General features: G+C 42.2%; 1 protein-coding gene across 1 annotated transcript in view; it reads left to right on the forward strand.

The window, feature by feature from the left end:
• Nucleotides 1-16,294, forward strand: part of LOC137915821 (multiple PDZ domain protein-like) — a 30,563-nt gene extending 14,269 nt beyond the window's left edge. Inside the window, exons 21-43 of the mRNA XM_068758941.1 lie at nucleotides 1,521-1,826; nucleotides 3,243-3,458; nucleotides 4,219-4,396; nucleotides 5,370-5,480; nucleotides 5,902-5,967; nucleotides 6,348-6,419; nucleotides 6,902-7,001; nucleotides 8,418-8,626; nucleotides 9,054-9,145; nucleotides 9,267-9,387; nucleotides 11,722-11,796; nucleotides 11,878-12,186; nucleotides 12,401-12,484; nucleotides 13,135-13,328; nucleotides 13,853-14,000; nucleotides 14,086-14,157; nucleotides 14,306-14,423; nucleotides 14,574-14,617; nucleotides 14,737-14,859; nucleotides 15,148-15,252; nucleotides 15,597-15,612; nucleotides 15,768-15,922; nucleotides 16,148-16,294. Of these exons, the coding sequence (XP_068615042.1) occupies nucleotides 1,521-1,826; nucleotides 3,243-3,458; nucleotides 4,219-4,396; nucleotides 5,370-5,480; nucleotides 5,902-5,967; nucleotides 6,348-6,419; nucleotides 6,902-7,001; nucleotides 8,418-8,626; nucleotides 9,054-9,145; nucleotides 9,267-9,387; nucleotides 11,722-11,796; nucleotides 11,878-12,186; nucleotides 12,401-12,484; nucleotides 13,135-13,328; nucleotides 13,853-14,000; nucleotides 14,086-14,157; nucleotides 14,306-14,423; nucleotides 14,574-14,617; nucleotides 14,737-14,859; nucleotides 15,148-15,252; nucleotides 15,597-15,612; nucleotides 15,768-15,922; nucleotides 16,148-16,294 (3,061 nt within the window). The remainder of the gene's footprint in view (nucleotides 1-1,520; nucleotides 1,827-3,242; nucleotides 3,459-4,218; nucleotides 4,397-5,369; nucleotides 5,481-5,901; nucleotides 5,968-6,347; nucleotides 6,420-6,901; nucleotides 7,002-8,417; nucleotides 8,627-9,053; nucleotides 9,146-9,266; nucleotides 9,388-11,721; nucleotides 11,797-11,877; nucleotides 12,187-12,400; nucleotides 12,485-13,134; nucleotides 13,329-13,852; nucleotides 14,001-14,085; nucleotides 14,158-14,305; nucleotides 14,424-14,573; nucleotides 14,618-14,736; nucleotides 14,860-15,147; nucleotides 15,253-15,596; nucleotides 15,613-15,767; nucleotides 15,923-16,147) is intronic.
• Nucleotides 16,295-18,134: the final 1,840 nt, after the last annotated feature.

Below are 18,134 nucleotides of genomic sequence, written 5' to 3' on the forward strand. Positions count from 1 at the left end.
AAGTAAAGTATTACTTGATCTAACATCAGCAGTGATTGCTCCGCAGTGACAATGCTCGTTTGGCTGACTGGCCCTATCCCCCTGCCTCTGCCCAGCAAAACACCCACTCCCTCGCCATCGCCGCCTTTTACAGGCACACACACCAACACACTCACACAACCTTTCTAACCTCCAAAAATAAATGTTTCGTGCGACTGAAAATATCCTGAATAATTCATCAGTCACCTCACCTTGAACAGCGCGATTCTGAATAAAGGAGCGTTTTTAAAGAGCCTCTCATTTATGCACACACAATCTGCAAACATATCCATGCATCGTGTCTTTCATTATGCACGCGCCCACACACACACACACACTAAAACATTCACCCGTACACACATGTTCACTCTACCTCCTCCAGACAACATTGCAAACAAACGAAGCCAGAATGCAGGCAGATTGAGTTGCTTTGGTAGTCTCAGAGTCCGACAGGCAGGCGAGGGCTTGTCACTATCAAACGGTCCACGTGGCTCAGTCACACCAGTTTAGTGTAAAAGACCTCCACATTCAATCTGCTACCATCACAGAGTAGATAAATGGGCTCTAAACAGCATGTCTACTGCCTGCTGTGAGGAGGGGAATGGTGTCCTTGGCCCTTCGGTTAAGTGACATCAATTCTGCCGTATTGGAGCCAGATCCAGGCAAAACACGTTTTTCGACAATAAAAGCTGTGTTTCAGAGAGTCTTGCATAGGAGCAGAATCTTTGAGCGACACTCACTTAAACTTGAAGATTCATTTTCCATTTGACTCTTTACCAGATGGAGTGCAAATTTAATGGTAATGGTGTGGGACACATCTCTAATTTTAGAGCACTTAAATAAATTGACGGCATCCTCAGTAAATGGAAGTTGTCGTTTATGCGCTTGACTGTCTTCTGCAGGGGAAATATATTTTAATTTAAATAAGCAAAACTAGAGGCGTCCAATGTTATGGAAGCTTGTTAGTAGAAAACTCTGGAGCAATATGAATACGCACAACAGGCCACAGATGCATGCACCCATAAAGAGTTTCGACCTTTTTTTTTTTAGGTCAACTTTGTTGTGTTTAAAAACTCTAGCGATGCATATCTGAAAAGCAGATCCCCCAGATTGATATTTTTTGGAAATAGGTTTTATTCACACTATTCTCAAGAGTTAGATGACATTTTAAACCAGAAAAAAATAGTATGAAAAGTATCACTTGGGAACGCAACGAGGTTAGTCACGTCTTCCTTCATCTTTGAGATAAGCTAAGCTAAACGGCAGCTGGAATGCGGCTTTATATTTATTCTTCTATCCCTTGAAGGAGAGTGAAATGAAGTATTTTCCTGAATGTGGGACTGTTCATTTAAACCATACTGTTGGTTCATTCTCCGATTCAATAGCAGAGCTGCAGTTTATACTGCATAGGTGCAATTTGTCTCTTTCCTTGTTGTCCTGTTTGATCGATGCTGAAACTCATTGATTGTGCAGCAATCTCTCCCATATTCCTCTCCTCTCAGCATCAGTTATGTCCCAGCCCATCAGGTGGAGGAGTACCGCACCCGTCTGCGTTTGCCCCTTCTGGGCTCCATCGGTGAAGACAGCTCCCCTCCATCACCGTCGCCACCAATCCCAGAACCGACCTCGGCATCAGTCACGTCCTTTGGTCCGGTCGGAGCTACATCTCCAACTCTGGCTTCATCCATCCTCAACCACGCCGCGTCTGTCAAATTTAACACTGCGCATTCCGAGCCAGCTGTTAAAGCCTCTGTTCCATTCAGCGCGTCCTTCAGAGGTCCTGGCACGGCCCTGGCCTTGGACTCAAGGTAATGTAAGATCCACAGGTAAATCATTACGAGTCTTATTATTATCATCAGACTTCAAGGCTCAAGCTTTAGGATGGGCTGTTATTTTCACAGCAGAAAATTCCCACAGAGTCAAAGCTACGCATTCTGTCTGAAAGTGAGTTGGTTTCATGCATTATCCTCAGGCGTTTGATTTTTATAGCAGCTATTGCTGTGAAACATCAGAGATTGAATTTATCAGCAGCTCCTGAGTGTTGCTAATGATCTGAGTTATTATCTGAAACTTTAATTAACCACATTCATGAGGAAACAATGCATTTTGGTGCACAGCCCGCTCAGTGCACTTCTCTTCCGCACCGTACGCCTCTCCATTCTTTCCTCTGGTAAAGGCAAAAGCCTCTCTGACTGTTGAATCGCTGAATTATATTTAGCCGTTCGCTTATGGATCTCAGTGCTGACTGTCAGCGAAAATGAATTGTTTCACTTCTGTCTGTCCCTGCTTTCACTCCGTCTTTGTGCCTCTGCTTTTCTCCTCCCTTGCTCCCATTTCTCTCTGCAGCCCTTTCCTCACTCTTATCTTTCAATATATTGTCTTTGTCCCCCCCCCCCCTCTCTGCTAGACCTTTCTCTTGACTCTTTTTGTCTACATCTGTCTTTCATCTCTCCCACCATCAGTCATTTTCCTTTTTTTTTCTCTCTACCTCATTTTCGCCCTCCTTCCCCGCCTTGGTCCTATCCCTCGATCCTGGATGCTCTCTTTCAGCCCTGGTGGAACCATTTGTTCTGCCCTCTTCTGTAACTTTACTGGCTATAGGCTGCTGTCTCACAGATAGCACCACTATCACTCACCTCCATGGGCTTATTACGGCCCTCCACCGTTAAGTATATTCATGAAAAATCCTCTCCTTCTCTCTCCCTTTTTCCTGCACACATATACAGTGTGCGTGCTGTATATATGCATAGGCATCATCTGTACATGCACGTAAAGACAAAGCTGCTACCTTACAGTGACCTCCATTGGAGAAAAATGTGTGTTGTCAGGGGTATATCCATTTATTACTGCTGGCCAAAGAAAAAACAAATCACATGGGTTGGGTGTCAGGACTTGAAAGAACAGCAATGCACAGCAAGATGCCAATTATTTGATCTATTGGATGAAGGAGATCAATACATTGATTATTTTGATCGCATTATGAAGCACAAAAGGTCGAGTAAGACAGCAAACCCTCCCATTTCAGCAGCGTTTCATCATTTGCAGTGTATAGTTAATATTTGTTCTGAATAAATTCCAGAATAATGATCAAATTAAACTTGTGCTCACACAGTTAGCTGCTGATGAAAAGGACATTTTAGAGCCGTCAATATTTAAGAGGGATTTTTTTATTCAGTCATAAACTGCATCTTTATTTTTCTGTTTGGATATTGTCTCAACATCAGTTGGCAAATTCCAAAATGTCCCCCTCAGAAGAAGAAGGAGGAAGCAAGAAAAGATGGAGCGATTGTGGAAAAGAAAAAGAACGAGAGTAGTGCGGATGGGAAAGCACCAAAGCTGGACGAGGAGGAGGAGGAGGTGGAGTTACAGACGGATGGTAAAGCAGAGGGAGAAGAGGAGTTCCATCCTCCTGCCTCGGTGACTTGGGATCAACCCAGAAGGTTGTTAAATCACTGACATAAGTGATTCTTCATATTTTTTTTTGTTTTTTTCAAAACTGCCCAAAATGTAATTCATCCTTTCTCTGCCAGAAACAACTTAGCAAAAATCCCAGTGTGCTCAGACTATGTTCACAGCGAGAGGAGCGCAGCACAAGCCTCAGCATGATCGCTTTCCTTAGGCCGATAGCGAGCAGCTCCCTTCATGACCTGTATTTATGACTGCTTCCCTGCAGCACGGTGGTGCAGTGAGTAGCGCTGTTGCCTCGCTGCAAGAACACTGCAGGTTCAAATCCGACTTGAAGTTCGTCACCACCAAAAATGTGCAAATTCGGTGAACTGGTTATGCTAGATTGTCCACAGGTGTGAGTGTGGTAGTGTGTGTGTGAATGACTGTCTAAGCTAAGCTCCAGCAATACCTGTGACCTGGATTTTGGAAAATGAATGAATCCATCTCCCTTGGATAAATCACATAAGCTGCACTACGTACAAAGACGAGCTTCCTTGAGTCTTTTCCTGGAAGGCGTTCTAGGTGTATTCTAGAACTTTATCTGCAGCCCTAAGCAGCGGATATAGGGAGACTAAAAGAAGAAGAAAAACAACTACAATTGTGGATTAATTCTCCTTCATGCACATTTCTGCAGTAATGCTTCAAACCGAGGCGCTCACGAGGGATACAAAAGTTCATCATCACGGTTGCTACTCCTAAGAAAAATGTGCACAGCGTCACAATTTTTGTGTGTTCCTTTTATTCATGGTCCAGAGTGCGATTGGCTCGAGAACCGGGCCAGTCCTTGGGCATCAGCATCATGGGAGGCAGAGGTATGGGTCGGAGGTTGAGCAGTGGAGATATGATGAGAGGAGTGTTCATCAAGAACATCAGCCCAGGCAGCCCGGCAGCACGGAATGGCACCCTCCAGACGGGAGACAGGATACTAGAGGTGTGTGTGTGTGTTTATAAGTAGTCATAGATGATGCATACTCTTGTGTGTATCCAATCACACAGGGGCGATAATTAAAAGATTTACACACACATTCCAGGGTCCCGCGGTGAAATTGTTTGGAGTAAATCATTTATTTTCCTGATAAATCAGAGCTATCTCAGAACATTCATTTCAGAGATTTTTTTTTCTGTCCTGTTAGTTTTACCAACACTTGTAAGTTTTACTGCTTAAATATCCCACCCACGGCGGCAGAATGGTGATGGATATGTGAAGATTTATTATATCCGACTAAATCCGTGACTCACTGGTTGACAGGTTGTCTATTAGCTAATGAGCAGCACCTTCCATAAATCAAAGTGGAAGCTGCCTGATCCGTTCATTAGTAACGTGGGACGTTCAAATTAGTGTATACACACAATCGGCCACCCATTCAAAACTATATGTAATTCTATTTAAAGACCCTCACTGGGTCTTTTACTCTGCCTCTGCTGGTCTCTGCAGGCTGTAATGCGTTTTTAAATTATGTTGAGCAGCAGGGGCCGTACAGGTGAGTTCCTTATTGTGTGTTAAATTGGTACATGAGTGATTTCTTTGTCAGCAATTCAAAGGTTTCTATTGCGGCACAGAAAAAAACCTGAAGGCTATAGTTTTAAATTTAACAGGACAGAGGATTCTGCTATTCATTTTACATCATTCATCATGGTGCAAATGTGTTATATTAATGCAACAATAACAATAATGCAACTCTAATACCCACAAAAATGCTATTCACTCCAGCTCTTATCTACATTAGAGTTTGACACATCGATTGCATATCGTTATTTTCCCAGGTTATTTCATTAGAGTATCCCACATACAGACATTCCGCTCGATTTTATCCACCCAGATATTTCAACTTCCCTTTAAATAAAAGCTTCAGACAGACATTATTTTTTTATGATATTTTTCTCTCTGTGTTAAATTGGTCAAGGTTTGTGGTGTGGACCTGCGAGACGCCAGCCATGAGCAGGCAGTGGATGCCATCCGCAATGCTGGAGATGCTGTGATCTTCCTGGTCCAATCAGGACAGCAGCGATCTCAGGTACTGTGCCATAGGAAAAACACATTTCACATTTCAGCTGCTTTTTTTATGTACCGGTACTGTGAAATGATATGCAGATGTACAGACATCTTGATGTCTAGCATTTAAATCTCTTCAGGCTTTATGTTCTCTTATCATTGAATTTCAATAATCAACAAGTGCAAAGGGAAGGTGCAGCTGTATATTCCGTAGAAAAATCCCATCAGACTTTCCAGCTGAGGTGTGTGTGTGTGTGTGTGTGGGAGTTTGTGACATTACAATATGTCCTCTGGACTCGCAACACACTGAACAAAAGTATATTTTTCTAAATAAAATAAAAAAAATCTAGCATCGTAGAACAATGGGGGCATTTTCATCATCTGTGTTTCACCGCTACAGAGATACTCATCTGTCTATTCTGCGTCTTATATTTCGCCCACAGGCTCCTATGCTTCCCAACCATAAGAGACTCAGTCCGACACCACGGCCCAGCTCACACAGCAGCAAGGTACCATTGAACTAACTTAATACATAACATTCGGTTTAAATTCTACCAACAGACGATAGGATAAGATCAGAAAAAGCTCTGCTCTGAAACATGTCGTGCACCATAGCTACTTCTGCAAGCCTTTGATGCCTTCAGATTCCATATGAGTGGACGTTAAGAAATCATTTTTCTCAGGTTTTGTTCCCACTTTGTTCCTGATTTTTGGATGTGTACGACTGTAGTGCGTAGAGAATGTTTTATATATACACTATGGTATACATAGAGAGGTGAGTCATTAAAACCCACACGGTATGTCAGAAAGAACGGCGAAGCTTTTTAGGGCGATTTGAGGGGTGCGCTGCTGTATTGATGGCCATATGTGTTTTCCCTTATGTTGGAAGGAAGCAGAGACTCTCAGTGGTCTGTTCCTTAGTCTCTCCCCCACAAACCCCTTCACTCCCACCCCTTTTAAGGTTGGTAAATTGTTTTGTGTGCATGTGTGTGTGTGTGTGTTATCATGGGAACATCTGAAAAACAGCCTTGTATTAGCATTTGCACTATTCCAACCTCCCAACATTTTAATTAAGGTGCATATTTATCGAGAGAAGCCTTACAGTTCAAAGTCCCCTGCAGCTACCTTGTTGTTTAGACCCATTCTTTTTCTCTTTAGGCGGAAAGGCGTAACTCTCTAAATAGACTGCACTTTCTTTTGAAGTTATTTTTCTGTGCATGTTTGTTACAACAACAACAACAAAAATGCATGTTCCTGGTCATCTTTCATGTTATTTTTAGCCGGCATTAAAGCTGTGCTCATTAATTCATCCTGTTTGTCAGTTTTTCTCACCGCTACATCAAGCACACTGAACAAGCCCCAGGGGTAGTCCATCTCATGCCTGTAAGGACCCCTGAGGCATCTCCAACTCTGCCTGTTCAATAATGCAAAACCTCTCCCAAGGTGCCTTTGCTGACATTGGAGAAAACGGATGGGGAACGCCCCATAACTGCAGCAACGCCGCTCGCAGCTTCAGCTGAAGATGAGGATGATACCTGCATGAGTGAGTCTTCATCGCGCAGTGATCCTGTATCATTATGTTGTAGTTCCATTCGTTAGAAAAGTGTAATGTTCAAATAAAAACGAGTGTCTCAAATTCACAAGTGACACAGACTTTTCAAAACATTGTCGAAGGGTCCACCAATGATCTTGTCATCAGACTTATTCTGTCCATCCATCCATCCATCCATCCATGGATGATAAGCCAATTGGCCTGGTCCAGGATGAGAATGCATTACCTCCTGGAAAAAGAAAACAAAAATGGGAAAGGATTTTATTCTCCTCTTGGGCCAAAAAATAATGTTTTTCTTCTTATAGTCTTTCTTTAGTTTACTCTGTGTACATACAGTAGTGATAATGCCCTGTGGAGTTTTATTGCAAACAAAGTTTCTGTTTACATCCAGTGTTGTGCATCAAAGCCCCCTTGTGCCAATCCTTGAGGTACAGCAAAAGCAAACAAAGACACAGAGGATGAGTTTGAGCAAAAGGTTTATTTGTTTCCGTGGCTGATCGAGGCAGGGAGCTGAAAGGCTTTGAGGAGCAATGCGTTGCTGAGTTAGGCAGAGGCTCGAGGCCGTTGGCTGGAGTGGCATGGGCTCACGAACCGGTCCTGGCAATCCAGGAAAGAAAGCCACACAGAAGGAAAAAAAAAAGTGGGCATGAGTCAGGTGGCACCATCCGGTAAATAGCGTGTTTATTATAGGGCGGATGAGGTTATTGCAGATGGGTGTGGAGATTTCCCAGCCGCAGGGGAGCAGGAAGCAGTGCAAATGCATACACATAATCACAGACAGGGAGGTGGGCAGACACAAGGGAAATAAAGAGAACAAGGAAACCCATGGATCTTAAGTGGGAGTCGCAGCTGGAGCCACGCAACCTTGAAATCTAAGCGCGTAAGTCAGCAAAATAGTGTTAAGCAGCAAGAATCTGTAAAATGCTTTACCAGCATGGATACAAATAAAGAATATATAGGGATCCACAAGTGGAAAACAGTCATCCAAAGTGCGACAGAAATATTTTGCTTCTTTGACCACCACATATATGACTTTTAATCATATTTGTGTGCATAAGTAAATACGCACACGTAGACACGCACACATTCACACACAGTAGTTAACAAACACAGCATATATTTTAGTCATACAGTACACGTACACACACACACACACACACATCTTCTCCTTGGGCACAAGCATGCACACACAAGTGGTGCAGAAACACAGGCATTCTTCACCCTTCTGTCAGCGTGACTGACATCATCCTCACCAGACAAAATGCAGCAACACACACTTACCAGGCTGCGCCGTTTCATCTCCACACGACGTGTCAATCAGAACGTTCCACACTTCCACTCTTTGGCGTGCCCATCAGAACGTCTGCTAGCTAACAGCATCTTGTTTGTTAACTCTGTCTCTCCTAGAAAAGATGCTTCAGCGTTATGGCAGCCTGGCCGGGAAACTCCACGTGATCGAACTGGAGAAGGACACTGCTGCTCGTGGTCTAGGAATCAGCCTCACAGGGAACAGGGATGGATCCAGGGCCAGGATGAGCATCTACGTGGCTGACGTAGACCCTCAGGGACCTGCTGGTTTGGACGGGAGGATAAGGGCAGGAGACGAGCTATTGGAGGTGAGGAAGATATTGGATTTGAACAGCAAGTGAGAATGTGGGAGGAGGGTTTAGAGTAATGGATGGTTGATCGTAGAGACCAAAAAAAGGTTTTTGGAGTTTCTACAGAGACAAAGTTACAAAAATTGGGTTGAGATCAAGATCGGAATAAGGAGAGCAGAAGGTTGTGGGTAGGCGGCTTTGATGAGTCGATTGTTGAGGACCTGCACGGTAGATTTATCGCACAAATCACCATTTGAAGGATGGTGCAGAGCTGGATTTTTTTTTTTTTGCGAGAACCAGAGATGATGAGGAGAACTGGGGCAGAGGTGCGCCTGAGAGGGGGAGGGGAGACAGAAGTGGATGACAGAAGATGGCAGATGAATGTGGAGATGGATGGGAAAAAGAAGGATCGGTGAGGAGATTCATGACCTGATTTTTCTTCCAGATCAATGGACAGATCTTGTATGGCAGGAGTCACCAAAATGCCTCCACCATCATCAATAACGCTCCATCTAAAGTCAAGCTAGTTCTCATCAGGTCGGACATGCTGAGCGATTTGCTGATGGCATTTACATTTCCTCCAAACCTGCACTAAAACAGGATGCTGGGAATGATAGAAAACATCCAGATGAAATCTGATGTGGCTTTGTTTGTTTAGAAATAAAGAAGCTGGCCATCCTCTTACCCAAGACAGCAGGACCGGTCACGAGGACACAGACGACTCCCAAACGGACTCTGGGGGATTATCCAGAGACACTCAGAACATCACCCTACCTCAGGTTATCTATTAAGCAGCTCAACAGGCCGTATCATTAACTCTTCATCCACAGTTAGACGGTCTGCTTTTTTTTCCCATTCTCCCTCCAGGATCTCAAAGGTCTCGGCCTCAGCCTGGCAGAGGAGGAGTCCAGGGAAGGAGTGGTGGTTAGGTCCCTGATTCACCATGGCACGGCCTTTAAGGTATTACATCATCATTATCGTCATTGGACGAAGTAGGAGGGGAAATCCCTCCCTCTCCCATGCTGTACTTCCTCTACCCTAGATGCACTGCGTATAGCGTTACTACGTACATTTGGTCCTGTGTTTGGTACGGTGAGCTTTCACACCGCATAAGAACCGAACCAGGATTCACTTGCAAGTGAACCGAGACCCACATTTTCAGGCGGACAAGAGTTCGCTTGTTTTGTCCACACCAGAGTACGGATGAGCTTTCATACCTGCCCAAACGAAGCCGACTGTCATGTCCAGGAAGTCATGTTAGGTTATATTTTGTCTTGTGTCTATGTGTTTCTCCCACTTCCTGTTTTAGTTTGGCACTCATCCATCCTCCCTCTTTTCAGACCCCGACTTCCTCCCTTTGTGTGAGTGTCAATCCCGCCCTGATTGGTTCCACGTGTGTTCCCCTGCCTCATGCATAAATTGTTTGTGTCTCCCTTTGGCCTGTGCCAGTCCGTCTTGAGCGGTTTGACCCAGCGAAGTCATGTCATGAGAAGTGAGATTTGGATTTTGATACTTTGTCTGATTTTCTTTGTCACTTTGCCATTGATGATTTATGACTTTGCTCAGTTTCAGGGTCATAGTTATCTTCCTCTCCGAGAGTGATTTTCTGTTGATACTTTGTTAGTAAAACTTACTGAATTTAACTTTCCTTTGGGTCATGCATTTGGGTTCAGATCCTAGTTTGGGTCCTGACTGGGAAGATCTGATTGAAACGGACCAAGCAGCTCTGGTGTGAAGGCGACTTGAGTGTCAGCGTGTACTTGATGGGAATAGAGTGGCTCTTGACAGAGTGTTCATATGATTGTATTATTTTTATTGCTGATGCATTAAGGTGCTTGAAGCTTTTATTGTTTTAGCCTCATAAATTGGAGCCTTGCATTTAAATAACTTTCTGTCATATATTTTACGTTCACTATTATCATAAAATAAGGATACCTAGCAAAGGTTGACGTAGTGGATTAATGTACTTTGGTAATTTCCTCCACTGCATTTGATCCCAATCATTCCTCTTCTGGGAGGTGTGCAGAATAAAATATTAATAAACCTAAATATTAATACGTCCACAAAGTGCGCATATCTAACATTACTCACCAGTGGAGAAGGCCCGGTCTGTCTGGAAAGTGATAAATTAGCTTGTTAAACCCTGGAAAAATGTCAAGAAGCATAATCTGATTATTCCCCAGCCCCATACTCGCTCCTTCATGGACCCAGCATTAAAACGTCTGACTCCCAGACTGGCCATCGCACAGAGCTAATGGTAGCACCTGGGCCAAACTAGAGGAGCTACCCCAGAGTTATCAGAGGATCATTAGCCATGTCTATGGGTCACAAGAGGTGTCATTTGTGTTTATTTTAATAGGCCAACTGTTGTATTGAGTCTCAAATTAGTATTTTCCTTTGCTCTCTGAGTTCCAGAAGTAGACGTTTCGCTGAGATAAGGAGTCGTTCATTCGTTGAACTGAACAATAATCACCTAATTTGGCCTGAATTATACTTGGGAAGAATACTTTTTTTTTTTTTTTTTTAAGTCCGGTCCCCTTACTTTTCTGCTTAGAAAGATTCTGGCCCTTGAGCAGACTTGGCTGCTAACTTGACACATGCTCTTGGATGACATGGAAGTACTACACAGGTTGCATTGAATTTCATCCGAGCCTTGCTATCACTTAGCACCGTGAGAGCACCGCATTACTGTACAAGAGAGGCAGTCGTGAACCGTGATGCGTTGAGTCTCGTCTCTTTACTTGTATATTTCTGGTGGTATCTAAAGTGCATTAATTCTGAGATGATGGTTGTTGTGTTTGAAAGTGTTGTCATGTTCTCAGAAGCGTTCATGTCGGGCTCCAGACTACAGTTCATCAGAGATTTGTCCAGAGGGTGTGTTTTGATTTGCACTGAAATGCATTTTGCTCCTCTGACTTATTGTATCCCCTTCATAATATATAGAGATCAATATGTCTGTCTGTCAGATAGACATACCGACAGATTGTGGGGTGATCAGAACCACCATTTCTGAAATAATTGTATTCTTTGTTAACTATCAAACTAATTATGATGCATCGCCTAATTTTCTCTTCAGCTAAGACTGAAGCGATGGTGTCTCTGTTTGTATCCAGGATGGAAGGGTGAAGGTTGGAGACAGAATAATAGCAGTGGGTGATGAACCAGTTGCAGGACTATCAGTCGACCAGGTTACAAACATGAGCACAATGTGAATTTCCGGGTCAAACTGATTCAGTGGTCTGATTCTCACTTGTCTTCTCTTTATTCAGGTGTCCAGGTTGATTCTCAAACACAGAGTCGCCGTCAAGCTCTCCATCAGTCACTCCCCAAGTCTCCCATCATCTCCTTCATTACCCAGCTCTCAAACTTCTGCCTCCTCCTCCTCAAACGCCCCTCTCTCCTCCCCTTCCTCACCTTCATCCCTCAAGACCATGCCGACTTGTCACATGGAACAGTCTTCCACATCTTCTGACCCCCTGAGTTGCCCAGTTGTGGCTGGTAGGGAATCCACCATAGAGATTTCCAAAGGGAATACAGGCCTAGGCCTCAGCATCGTAGGAGGATGTGATTCTCTGCTGGTGAGAGTCAGTTGATATTTGACATAAAAATTTTATGACGCTTTTAGGAGAAGGGACATTTGTTATGAATCTTTTATAATAACCAAATTTGGCAATGTAGGTTGGTATTTTTCATTTTCACATTCTATAGCATTTCGTTTGTTTGAAATACTGAGAAGTGCAATACTGTATATTTTATAGTTGGTAATATAGGGATTTCTGATTATACCACTAGGGGGCAGTAATAATCCATGAGGTAAATGATGGAGGAGCAGCTCAGAGAGATGGAAGACTTCAGGCTGGAGACGAGATATTAGAGGTATTATGGGTACACACAAGCATATTGATACCATAATATAAGTATAAGTATTCATTTAGTTGTCATATCAAAAATGAAGTTTGTATATTAGCCCTTAGTCATGGAGCCAAAGAAAGGCAGCAGTAATACCAAAACGGTATGTAAATGGTACAGAATTGTGTTAAATTAACTTCTACTATGTTTTAGTTTTTAATACTGTTTACACTTTTATTTGTTATCTGTTATTTAGCTACATGTAGTTACATATTAATATAACCGTAGGCGTGTAAATTGGCATTTATCTGGTGCCTTGGAATGGATTAATCTAGTTTCCATTATTTCTTATGGGAAATAGAGTTTCTGTTTTCGAACAAAGTGGTTTTCGAACAGCATTACGGAACGAATTATGTTCGAGAGTCGAGGTTCCACTGTAATTACTGTTGCAAATATTCAACATTGTCTTTTAAATGCTAGCAGTCAGGTCACTGTTGGCAAATCTTTTCATTGGACCCATGCATGAAAGCAAAAATAGACTTTTTTTAGGTGGACCAGATAACGGATGCTTGCTCCATGGTGCCTACCCTGAGCATCAGGTCCAACGCCAATCTCATCTAATCCCAGTCCCCCCCCCCCCCCCCTGAACTGTGTCCATGTTTCTCACTCTCTCTCAGGTAAATGATATAGACCTGCGGCAGGCCACTCACGGTGAAGCCAGCAGTGTGCTGCGCCTTACCACGCAGCGTGTTCGCCTATGTGTCTTCAGGCACCAGGAAGCTTACAGGGAGGAAGACCTGTGGGATGTTTTCAGTGTGGAGCTGAAGCCTCATCCAGAAGAGGGGCCGGGATTCATGACTGTGGGAAAGAGGTGTTTCTGAAATAAAACAAGTCTAGAACCTTCACATATACAAGTCTGACCAAATTATACTATACTGCAGTTAGATGTTTACTTTGATGCATTGCACAAATTACTTCATTTTTATGTAGAAGACATTTTTGACATTTTTGAAGAGTTAATGCCATTAGTATTCTCTCAGACTTACTTCAGAGGGGGAAAAAAACGCTTAACTTTAATTAGTGTATCTTCATTTTTGAGGTTCACGGCCAGGAAATGTGTTTGTGTGGCAATATCTTAAAAGTAAAGTGATGTTTTGGTGTGATGCCATTGTTAAGTTAAAAGGCTGTTTCTGTATTTGTAACTAGACTCATGTCAGTAAAGCTTAGAGAACCTGGCCGTAGGATTAGGCAGGTTAGGTGCAGTGAAGTCAAATGTTGCAGAATTCAAAGTTGCCTCATGTTTTTATGCACTCAGGTGTGATCATGCAAAACTGAATGCTTACAGTTCACAGAATTCACTGAACTGTGGCTTTGACCTCTGTCTCCTTCTGACAGTGACGACACAGGCGTATTTGTGTCAGACATCATCAGAGGAGGCGTAGCAGATTCAGATGGCAGGCTATTGCTAGGTGACCAACTTCTGTCAATCAATGGAGAGGATATCCGTACAGCATCCCAGGAGCATGCACAGAGAAGACTGCAGGTTTGACACGTTCATGCCATGTTAAGTTAAGTTCAAGGTTTTTATGGCTCATTATCAAATGCCAAAAATGTTGTTTTTCTGTCAGAGTTGCAGGGGAGTGGTCCACCTGGAAGTGGCTCGCTTTAAAGCTGGGCTTGAGTACACACATCGGAGTCAGGTAAACTATGATTATCTACTCAATTCTGATTTAGTCACATCTACAGCATTGAGAGATCAGAATTTGTTACCTTTTTTTGCATTATTTTAGAATTTTCAGCAGTTCAACTATTTGTTTTTTTTTTAACAAAAACACTTTGTGAACCTAGGAGTACTTTAAGTTGTGTTTTATCCAGAGCGAAGACTCTGACTGTTCAACCCTGACACCCACAAGGAGATCTGATGCTTCCATCGACCACCAGAGGGAGACTGATAGCAAAACAGGATGTTTCTGTAAGTGGTCTTCATGTTGATTTTACAAAAATACATCCTGCACATCATTTATCCTGTTTTTTTATTTACTCTGAGTAAAGAGAATGCTGTTCGCATTTCCCAATTTCGTGTATGTGAATGTCTATTTCCCTTCCACTCCCACAGCATCTCAGTTATACGCTGGCATCAGAAAAGTAATAATACAAAAGGTAAAGCATGAAATTTTTAACATAAAAAATAGTATTTTTGACTTTGAGATGCATTTTTTTATTACTTTTGAGTATTTCTTCACGTTTTAGTGCCGTGTGTGTGTGTCATATCACTACAGGGTCCACGCGATTCCCTGGGCATCAGTCTCGCAGGAGGAGTGGACAGTCCCCATGACAACATACCTCTTTTTATTGCTGCCATGGTTACCAGTGGACTCGCTGCCAAAACACAGCAATTGCAGGTGAAGAGTGTGAGCCTGGACTTGACTGAATTTATGGCATCGTGGGGACAAGTCTGTTCCTGTAATCACATCATGAGCCCTGACCTACTGTCACTCTTAATTCTTACCATTTCTATTCTTTAAAAATATTATTGCACTTTTAATTTACAGATGTCAAGTTGAGTAACAGTTATGTTTTGGGTTTTTTTACAGAGAGATGGTTATCTGCAGTGAATAATGTCAAAACTATATGTGTATACAGTATATGTATATATTGCATTTGCACTTGTGTATGTGTGTTTTAATCAGAGAGGAGACTTCATCCTCAGTATCAATGATGTGTCTGTGTTGGGAATGACTCATGTTCAAGCTGAAGACCTGCTGGAGAACATCACCGGAACCATCAGTCTGCAGGTACTGTTACAGAGAATAACATCTGTGGAGTACTACATTCCTGTTTCATCAGTCTCCATCCAATATTGTGAGAGGAAGGCAGTAAATGTACAGATATCAGCTTTCTCTCGGGCACGAAAGATCCTCAAGAATTTAATTTTGAATAAAAAATTATGAGCAGAGCATTTCATTGTCTTTGGATGATCATGTGAGCAGAGTGTGAGACAAAAGATTTTGTTCTGCTTTTTTAATGATGAGTTTTTTGGAAATACTTTAATTATTTTGAGGGAACCAAATTAATTATTAGAAACCACAACTTTGGGAATAAAATAATTAACTATCTCTGTGTGTATGTGTGTTTCTAGGTGGCAGCAGATTCTGGTGGGTCTAACATAAAGGACAACAGTGATGCCCATGCCCTGTTGTCTTGCCAGCCCAGCAGCCTGCCTTGCCTTCACAACAACCTCCAGTGAGAATCAGTTTCACTTATCAAACTCCCGGACCAGCGCTTGCTCTCTGAACACTATCATGCCCAGAGACACATTGTTTCGTACTGTATTCCCGCAGCGCTCGCATGTATAAGACCATCACTCTCGAGAGAGGTTCCTCGGGCCTGGGCTTCAGCATCGTGGGTGGGTTTGGAAGCCCTCACGGAGACCTGCCGATCTACATCAAAACGGTTTTCAACAAGGTGAGAGGGGAGGGACACCTGCGAGGAGATCACGGTGCATTCCGGGATTTAGAGATGTGATTTCCGTGCAACAGAGAGCTCGTGCAAAAGAGAAAATGTCACAAAGAAGAAGCAGGAGGTTTTTTTAGCAGCACGACTTTAGAGCCATTGTTAATTCAGTCGTGAAGGTTAAACTGGTTACATCTGCACCGCACATGCTGATAAACTAGCTTATGTGCTCTGCAGGGGGCGGCCATAGAGGACGGCAGGCTGAAGAGCGGGGATCAGATCATTGCTGTGAACGGACACTGTCTGGAGGGCGTGACTCACGCTGAGGCTGTGGACATCCTGAAGAAGACCAAGGGAAATGTAGTCCTAACTGTCCTCTCCTGAGAAAATGGGGCGCTTTTGTCGTGTTGTTGCAATGAGGCCTAAAAGATGGCATGGCTTGCATCCTGTGGAAATCAGACGGATCTAAGAAGGGATTTTTTAAGTTACCTTTGCTTTGTTTATAAAATAAGGTCAAAATCTATTTTCATTCAAACACAGCCTGGGTGTGTTCACATTCATAAATTAATTCCTGTGAAGTTTTACTGTTGGATCGCCGTGTCCCCAATCAGGAATATTTCTTGAATGACGACTGGAAGCAATGCCAGCCGAACCCAAAGCGTCAAAGGCTGATGTAAAAGACGCCATATAGGTATAGATGATATCGTTTTGAATTATTAGAACTCATGTCAACACACTCATAAAAAGTTGATGCCAACTGCAGATATGAATGCAGAAACTCTCTCTCTCGCTCAACATATTCTGATATTGAGTTAGATGACATGCCAAACGCTTCAGCCAATCTTTTGTATGGCAATACGGTTGATGGACATTTGTAATGAAAGTCTTTGATTCTTCATTCTCTTATTATAATCAGTATTTATATATTGCTTGACATCTATTTAGCAACAGTAGCCCCATTTTCCCTAGCAAGTGAAACAAAATGTGTTACATCTGTTATGAAATTATTATCAATAGTAAGTTGTTGCTGAAAATGTTTAAATATTGTATTTGTTGTGTTATTTAATACTGTTTTCACAGTCTTCGACATGATCAGCTGTTCAGATAAGTATTGTCGTCGTAGCATGTGCACCTTATTATTTAGAAATCTTTGAATGTGTGTTTTATATGAAAATATAAGTACCGTACACAGTGGAGTTTAAGTTTTCTGTACAGCTATTCATTTTATTTCCTTTCTGTTAGTCCTCAATACACAGCTTTGTGTTTGACCTTGTGTGACCTTGATTCTGTTATTAAATGTTCATTTGCAAGCGTTTTGCATGCACAACTTTTTTAATATTATAGTGCAGGGATTCTGTTCAGACCTCTGTGTAGAACATCACAGTGGAACAATCAATAACCTTGAATTTGTCATATTGTATTTTATTATGAAAACAACAAGAGGTTTTTTTCTTATGGGATTCTCTTTGGGATAATACCGAGTAGGATGAGCCAGCGGCTTCAACACTCTCTGACTTTCACAGATCAAAGAAGCTGGTCAGGATGAAGTAGTGGAGACACATTCTTGAGATGTTACAAAAGTACTGCTGGCTCCTTTTTTGTGCATATTTTTTACATCTATCAAAACGGTTTTACCTTGAACATGATTTGTTGTTCTGTTGCTGAACAGAACAGACTTGTCTCTGTCAAACTTGAACACCTTAACCTGGATCAAATTAAATGCCGGGATGTTGTGAATGTCATACACAATAAAACGGAATGAGGGTCAGGACTAACTCGAAGACTGTGGATCCAATTACGTGAATCATTTTTGATGATGCAATTTTGTTTTGTTTTTTACAATTAATCATTTTGTCAATCAAATGTCAAATATTTCAGAAAGTATCATTATAAATTACCAAAGGCCAGAAGACAATATATATATATATATATATATATATATCAAAGGAAAGTAAGCAAATTCACATTTGACATTTTGTTTTATAAATGGTTGAAAAAATTATGAAACAAAAAACTGATTGTAAAACGAGTTTGCAACTACAGTTATTATTGCTTAAATGTGACAGGAAACTACATCTTTAAAACAAATTATATTTACTTCTTGCCACTGGATTTATAATATGGGGATAAAGCTATCATGCTATCCATCTGTCTGTGAACCTATTGTTGAGATTTTTCATGAAACCTGGCTACCCATCAACCATATGCTGCAACCCTTTTTCTA

The sequence above is a fragment of the Brachionichthys hirsutus genome, unplaced genomic scaffold (assembly GCF_040956055.1).
Source record: "Brachionichthys hirsutus isolate HB-005 unplaced genomic scaffold, CSIRO-AGI_Bhir_v1 contig_218, whole genome shotgun sequence".
Classification (NCBI taxonomy): Eukaryota; Metazoa; Chordata; class Actinopteri; order Lophiiformes; family Brachionichthyidae; genus Brachionichthys; species Brachionichthys hirsutus.